This window comes from Otolemur garnettii, unplaced genomic scaffold (genome assembly GCF_000181295.1).
Source record: "Otolemur garnettii isolate 467f Iridium unplaced genomic scaffold, OtoGar3 scaffold00123, whole genome shotgun sequence".
Classification (NCBI taxonomy): Eukaryota; Metazoa; Chordata; class Mammalia; order Primates; family Galagidae; genus Otolemur; species Otolemur garnettii.
In genome coordinates, this window is record NW_003852518.1 from 3554302 (window position 1) to 3562123 (window position 7822).

General features: G+C 46.4%; 1 protein-coding gene across 2 annotated transcripts in view; it reads right to left on the bottom strand.

The window, feature by feature from the left end:
- CUNH7orf57 (chromosome unknown C7orf57 homolog) overlaps window positions 1-7470 on the bottom strand; it is a 19799-nt gene extending 12329 nt beyond the window's left edge. For both annotated transcript variants that reach the window (XM_023517867.1, XM_012810052.2), the window contains exons 1-3: window positions 7290-7470; window positions 4082-4264; window positions 954-1062 (exon numbers count right to left, since the gene is read on the bottom strand). In XM_023517867.1, the coding sequence (XP_023373635.1) occupies window positions 954-1062; window positions 4082-4264; window positions 7290-7347 (350 nt within the window). In that variant the 5' untranslated portion in view covers window positions 7348-7470. The remainder of the gene's footprint in view (window positions 1-953; window positions 1063-4081; window positions 4265-7289) is intronic.
- Window positions 7471-7822: the final 352 nt, after the last annotated feature.

The window sequence follows — 7822 nt, forward strand, 5'->3', positions numbered from 1 at the left end:
GGCTGCCAGTGCTGAGGAAACCCAACCCGCCCGGCTGCCAGCGACACTGGGGAAACCCAACCCGCCTGGCTGCCAGTGCTGAAGAAACCCAACCCGCCCAGCTGCCAGCGACACTGGGGTCCCAGCAACCCCACGCTGCCTGCTCTGCTCTCCTGCAGCCCCAAGCAGGCAGCACACATGTGTACCTGAGGCCCCTGCCTCTCTAAGGCTCTCTATTGCTCTGCTCATCCCTTCTCTCCACCATATGACGCTAACATCAGAAGTAAGCTGTGTTAGCACAGGGCGTTCATTTTAGAGAGCAGGGGGAACCAGAATCCTGAAAACAAAACTGCATTTGGCCATATGCAGGACATTCAAATAACACTGGATAATGGCTTAAAACACACCTAGGGTGCTCTTATTTTGCAAGCCAAGTTCAAAAAAATGGAGAAGTGGTCCGAAATGACTTTTCATGTTAACTTCTCAGTTCAAGAGAAACGGTTTTGATGATAACGTTTGCATGCCCATATAAAGGAATTTCTTAGACATTTCAAACAGTACAGGGGACAATGGCTCCCTAACTCTGTAATCATCATGGAAACTTAGGACTACTGATATTTCCAGCTTTATCTAGTGCCTTTCATCTTTAGCAAGAATGCTTTGGGTGGGGCTGCTGTTCCCGGGTCCTATTGTACCCAGAACACAAACTGAGACAACTGACCAAGGCAGAGTCCACAGACACATGACTTAAGATGGCACAAAATGCTGCAGGTTTCCGGAGCTCTGGGTTTTCTGACAACTTACCCTAGTTGCCTAACCCAAAGAGCTGGCTGTGATGAAATAGTGCCTGGAGTTGCGATATCACATATCTCATATCAGATGTCAGTATTAGATATCTGTATTTTTAAAATTCAAATTGGACTGTTTTTTTCCTATAATGATAAACAAAAACGTGGGCACACTTAGATACTCACTCCCGCTGGTTGGCCGTCGGTGGCTTGCTGTGGTGGATATACCAGTCTGGCAGGGAGTAGGCAGCTGCAGAGCCCTTCCTGGTCCCGGGGGCCAAGTGCATCAACAAATCTCAAAGGGAAATGACACATGTGAGTGGTCCCACCGTCCCTATGCAGGCACCCAGCATTACAGGGGAAGCTGTGCCATCTAGGGGCTAACAGAACATTCCTGGCCCTCACCTGCACTGCCCCGGCTGATGGGGAGGGCCCTGCTTGGTGCTCAGGCAGGAATGTCCTGCATGCATCCTCACCCCCACCTTGCTCTTTTTCTCCGGATCTGGACAAAGCATTGGTTCTGAGCGGCATCTGTACAGGCCTATCCTCCAACTCTTCACATCTTCAGGGGCTGGGCTTACCAAGTGTCCCACCCTGAGCCACCCCAACCCATTCTCATAACATAGGACAGCCTGAATGTCCTCCTCTGCCACTGTCCCTGACCTTCCCTCCCCCCAACCCCAGCCATTTCCAAGAGAAGTTGCCCCATCCAGATTTCCAGAGGGGAGAGGCTCCTTGCAAGACCCTTGGGGGATTTATCAGTCACATTGGAACCAACCCTGGGAATGACTGAGCACAGAGTCCCTCTCAGAGACCCAGGCCAGCTCCTGACTCAATGCTTGCTTTCTGACTCACACCCCTGCTTTCCCCAGTGGCCCAGGGCAGGGAATGGGAAGAACTGGTTTTCATAATTATAAAGATCACAAACTCATGATAAGAGATCTTAGGCCAGTCATGGTGGCTTATGCCTGTAATCCTCGCACTCTGGGAGGCTGAGGTGGGTGGATCACTTGAGCCCAAGAGTTTGAGGTTGCTGCAAGTTATGAGGCCACAGCACTCTACCAAGGGTGACAAAGTGAGACTCTGTCTCAAAAAAAAAAAAAAAAAGAAAGAAAGAAAATCCCATGACAGCAGCAGACAACTGTTACTGATTAATCACTATCAGTAAGGAATTTCTGACTTTCTATTTTTTGACTTTTACTTACAGAAAAATTGCATGAATCGTATGAATTCCCCCGTATTCCTTGAACCTCAACTCCCTGAATGTTACGCATTTCATCACGTTTGCTTTATCTTTCTCTCTTCCTCAGTCCCTGTCTGCCTCTCATTATCCTTATCATGTCACTTTTGTTTCCATAATCACTGGGCATCATGTGGGCATCATGATTCTCTTCATCCCTATGTAACTCAGGATGTTTACAAAAGATAGTCCTTACACAAGCAAAGAACAATGACAGCAACCAAGAAATTGGTCCTGATGTGATACTTTCAACTAATTTACAGACTTTCTTCAGTGCCAGTTGTCCCACTAATGTTCTTCGAACCAACAGGTTAAAAGAGGCAGGGAGAGGTAAGTCCAAGAAAACCCGGCTAGGTCCTATTGTATGTGCTTCACACTCAGTCCATCAGATAGTTTGGTGCAGGCTTTTTTTTTTTTTTTGAGACAGTCTCACTCTGTTGCCCAGGCTAGAGTGCCATTGTATCATAGCTCATAGCAACTTCAAACTCGTGGGCTCAAGCAATCCCCTTGCCTCAACCTCCTGAGTAGCTGGGACTACAGGCACCCACCACAACGTGCAGCTAGGTTTTCTATTTTTAGTAGAGACAGAAGTCTGGCTCTTGTTCAAGCTGGTCTTGAACTGAGTTCAAGGGATCCTCCTGCCTCGCCTCCCTGAATGCTAGGATTACAGGCCTGGTGCAGGCTTTTTAATATGAAAGGGAGGATGGTGCCACTTCATTTTCCATTTTCCCAATGACAATCTTCATAGTGGTAATGACAACTGGAGGGGAGAAAAAGTTTCTCTCTGTGTCACCGGCCCCAAAGGCTGGCCCCAAGACATCTCAGATGTGGTCTCTTAACCCTGTAGTCAGTGATTTCTAGTCAACTCAAATGCCCTAGTTTTCTGCATAGTCAAGCAGTACTTTCTCTATTAAATCTTGTATAAAAGCTTGATCCTCATCTACATCACCACTGAAATTTACCTGTGGTCTTCATTATTTAAAACATTTTCATACAGGCTGGGCATGGTGGCTCACGCCTATAATCCTAGCACTCTGGGAGGCCAAGGTGGATGGATTGCTTGAGTTAGGAGTTCAAGACCAGCCTGAGCAAAAGTGAGACCCCACCTCTACTAAAAATAGAAAAACTAGCCAGGTATTATGGTGGATACCTATAATCCCAGCTACTCAAGAGACTAAGGCAGAAGGATCATTTGAGCCCAGGAGTTTGAGGTTGCTGTGAGCTATGCTGTAAGCACCCTATCCAGGGCAACAGAGTGAGACTCTGTCTCAAACAACAACAACAACAACAAAGAACATTTCATACAAAGGATAAGAGGCAATGAGAACAAACAACAAGAAAAAATCTTTTCACATATTAGTCAGGGATTGGTTACAGTAAGCAAAGACATTGCAGTGCAAGGCCAATTCTCTGCTGAAGCAGGCAACTTCCTGAGATCTCTTTGCAGTAAGAAAATAAAATGCTGAGGAAGATTGAATCACTGCACAGGTATCACTCAGAAGAAATACCCTACACAGCCGATTCTGTGAACTCAGTCTATTAGGTCTAAATCATAAACAAGAGTTCCTCCCTGAAGATTATGCACATCCTAAGATCTACTCCATCAATCTAAATTTCCAAAGGCCTGGTCTAGACAGTGGCTTAGACTTATATCCCATCACTTTGGAAGGCCAAGGTGATAGGATCACTTTAGGCCAGGAGTTCAAGACCAGCCTGGAAAACAGCAAGATCTCATCTCTAAAAAACAACACTTAAAAATTAGCTGGATATGGTGGTACACACTTGTAGTCTGAGCTACTGAGGAGGCTGAGGCAGGAGGATCACTTGAGCCCAGGAGTTTGAGGCTGCTGTGAGCTGTGATGATGCCACTGTAGTCTGGCCTGGGAGGCATAGTGAGACCTTGTCAAAAAAATAAAGACCAACCAAACAAAAAAACCGCTAAAGGCCTAAAGTAAAACGCTTAGATTTTCTTGTACTATTTTTTATGGAAGAAATTAGGGCACAAACACTCCCTCTTTTCCCCCCAAAGCCACAAAGTTGTGAGGGGCCTGAAGCCTCAGTGTGGGGAGCTTACCGGACCTGCCGCCTTGTTTTGCAAGCTTCACATACTCTGAATCTGTTTCTTTTATCCAGTATCGCCGGTTTCCGAGCATATTCTCACGTGAGTCTCCCCAGTGGCTGAGACCTGGGATCTGGGATGCTGGTGGGGCATCCACAGCCTTCTCAGACAGCTTCACAGGGTGATGGTAATACCAATCTGGAGGGCAGGGGGCAAGGGTGCAGTCAGTGTGGGCTCCAGGGGGGCTCCCGGGTCAGGGCAGACTCTCTCCTCTAGGAGAAGCCTTGGTGCAGGCCACTCTGTCAGGGCAGCACAGGCCTCAGAGCATGCTGGTGAGGAAGACAGTGGCCTATTCTGAGCACCAGTCATGTAATTAAGTCTGTCCTGCCCACCAGTGCACCACAATCCCCGATACCAACAGAAAGGAAAGCACCTTCCACAGGCCCTGGTGGTCTTGGGCCCTGCCTAACTCTCCTGTCATGGCTATGAGGGCTGAGCCTCCCTCATTGGTTTTTAGCTTCCCAGAGAGGTATCCACGCCCTATTGCATTTCTCTTAACCCTCCATAAAATTAAGATTTAACTGCATTTCTCGTTATGTTGAAAAATGTACATTCTTGAAAACTCCCAAACCACTTAACACATTATGGATAAGTCTGGAGAATATGTGGCCAAATGGTGACCAAGATTTGACACACTCCATATGTTATTTCTGCTACGTCACAGAAATAACAGCCCACATTTCCCAACTGTATAAGAGCAGGAAGAAGCAGGTCTGGGGCATGGTCACCAAGTACTGGGCTAGAACCCAACCGCCCAGGCCAGTAGACAGGCCCCTTATTTGGCTTCTCTGAGCCAGCAGCCTCACTCCACATAAGGCCCTCTGGTTGTGCTGGAGGCCAAAGCGGGTAGTAGCAGTGGCCAGGGGTCTAAATGGTTCCTGATAAAGGGTAGGGAAGGAACTAGCACTGCCAGAGTGATCATGTGTTATGGAAGACCTCAGACCAGAGATTCACAGGTGACTGCATTCTGCTTCTTTGGGTAAGATCAAATTGAAACACTGTCAGGGTAGACTGGGTTCTTATGAAGTGTAAGCTGGGAGTGATGGCATGGGGGAAGGACAGAAGAGGAGAATGAAGGACAGCTTGCTCCCTGTCCTCCCTCCCTACCATGATTCAAGCCCAGTGCAGAAAGGGGCCTGGTGAAGCAATGAGGCGCCTAAAACTTTGAGCTGGAGACATCTAGGACAGACCCTGCAGGCTCTCTGGAGACATTCAATCATACTGGGAGCTTCTGGCAAGAGTTAGAGGTTTTGGCAAGATCCCAGTGACCTGAAGCAATTAGTGTTTATTTCTCACCCCACACAGAGAAGAGAGCTGGGGGCATTAAGACTATAGGTTTTCTAAGTAATTCTTTAAATCAGAAATTGATAAACCTGATGCCCAAATACAAGGAAAAATATCACCACTGATTGAAAACTTTGGAAAAAAATTCAGGAAAAATGTAAAACACAAAAGATTCAATTAAGGAAGCACACAGCACTGAGCGATACTTGTCAAAATGTACCATCAAAGGTTCATGACATGCAGAGTCTAACACAATACCCTATTCTTGGTGGGTATAATGATTAATTTTGTGTGTCAACCTGGCTGGGTCATGATATCCAAATATCTGTCAAATATCAATCTGTTTCTGTAAAGGAATTTTTTAGATGTGAATAACATTTAAATCAGTGGACATTGAGTTAAGCAGATTGCCCTCCAAAATGTGGGTGGGCCTCATGCAATCAGTTGAAGGTCTTAAGAAAAAGACTGACACCCTGGCAGGAAGAGGGAATTCTACTTTCAGACTGCCTTTGGATACCAGCTCCAACATCATCTCTTCCCTGGGCCTCCAGTCTGCTGGGCTGACTTGCAAATTTTGAACTTGCCAGGCTTTACAATCATGGGAGCTAATTTCTTAAAATAAGCCTACCTGTATATAGGTAAATAGATATCTTATTGGTTATAATGCTCTGGAGAATGGTAATTATATAAGAACACAATACTGAATAAATCAATTCACATAAACACAGAGAAACAATAATAAGCAACCATCCCCTACCACAAACATAGACATTCAATTTTTACTTAAAAGTAAAGCTGGGTTTACTACACAAAAATGGATAGTAATTGACACAGAAAATCTTTTAAGTATTTAAAGGACATTAAATAGCTGAATCAACACTATACAGTTTTGAAAAGAAAAAAAAAATTAGGAAAGGTGTAAAGAATTGCACCAGAGAACATAGCAGATTGATTTAAGAATGAAGAGTTTAGCAGCTTATGCTCTGATCCTACTCAGCTGAAATATTTTTTCTTTTAGAGGGAAGGTGTTTGATTCTTGCTTTATTTTTCCTCTCTTTGTTTTGACTACTAATTAATCCACAGAGAACAGGGTGTCTTTAGCCTTCTTCTCATTACTGGAAGCTTTGGCCAGGCACTGAACTCTAATCTGGCTGGCCATTTACAAATGTGTACAAAGGAGGAACTTGGCAAGGGCTTGAATCAGACACCCACGAACTCACACAGAGGGCTGAAGAGACTATGAGTTACCTTTTAGCACTCAAAAACTGTTAGTGTTTGTATGATACCAGCTTGCTTACTAGCCTGTAGATTTTCTTTATATAGCCTTTCTGGCCTTCTCATATGTGGGGTATTTGTACCCTTATTTTATCATGGAGGAAACAGAGGTTGTGAGAGTGTGAGCAGAATCCAAAAACCCTCAGTTCTCCTGGTCTTTAAGCCACAAAGCAGTGTTTTGCACCCACATAGCCACAGGGGCACAGGCTCTTGTCCTCTGAAGGAGCCTCAGAGAACAGGGATTAAAAGCACCAACTCTGGAGCCACTTGCTAGAGTTTGGGTGCAGCTGAAAGAGAAAGCTCCTGAAAGTCAACATTCAGGACAACCTATTGCTCCAATAACCAAGGCAACAATAGTAGGTAGTCTTATTTTCAACTCTTGTTGAAAATAAAAATAAAAAACAAGAGCCTTCCCCCCACCATTTCTCTTTAAGCCTTGACTTGACACTCGAGCAGTTTGCAGCCTTCTTCCAGAGTATGACTCATCAGTTTCATCATTTACTCCCTCCATACCCCGATCCATACTTTCCTGGACTCCTTACTACCTCCCAAAGAATGGTGGGTTTACAGCTTCTGGCCTCGGCGCGGTTTGAGGCGCACTCACCGCAGGGAGCGTAGCGTTGTGCCGCCGCGCCCTGGAGTTCCTTGCTCGTGTTCCTCATGGTCCCGCGCTGCGAGCACAGCGGGAAGAGGCAGACACTGCTGGACCTTGTGTTTACAGGTGAGATGGGAGCTGCCGGTCTGGACTCGCCAAGAGCTGCAGCTACGGAAGCAAAGTCCGCGACCCTTTACGGTCTGACGAACGCCCACAGGCACCTCCCGATCGCCAAGCACTTGAACGTCCACGCAGATTATCCAGCAGGGGCACGTGCATGCAGGGCACACTGCAGGTAAAGAGAAGCGAACCCATCACACTAGTATCCGGCAGGAACACATCCGTGCTGGGTATACAGCAGGGGCACGTGCACACAGGGTACACAACAAGGGCATCGCAATGCCTGACACACAGCACGAGGCATGTCATGCCTGGTATTTACCAGGGGTACATCACACAGGGAGTACGTCCACGCCAGGCACACAGCAGGTGTATACAGAGTACACTGTGAATAATCAAGGAACTGGGGCACTTGGCCCGGC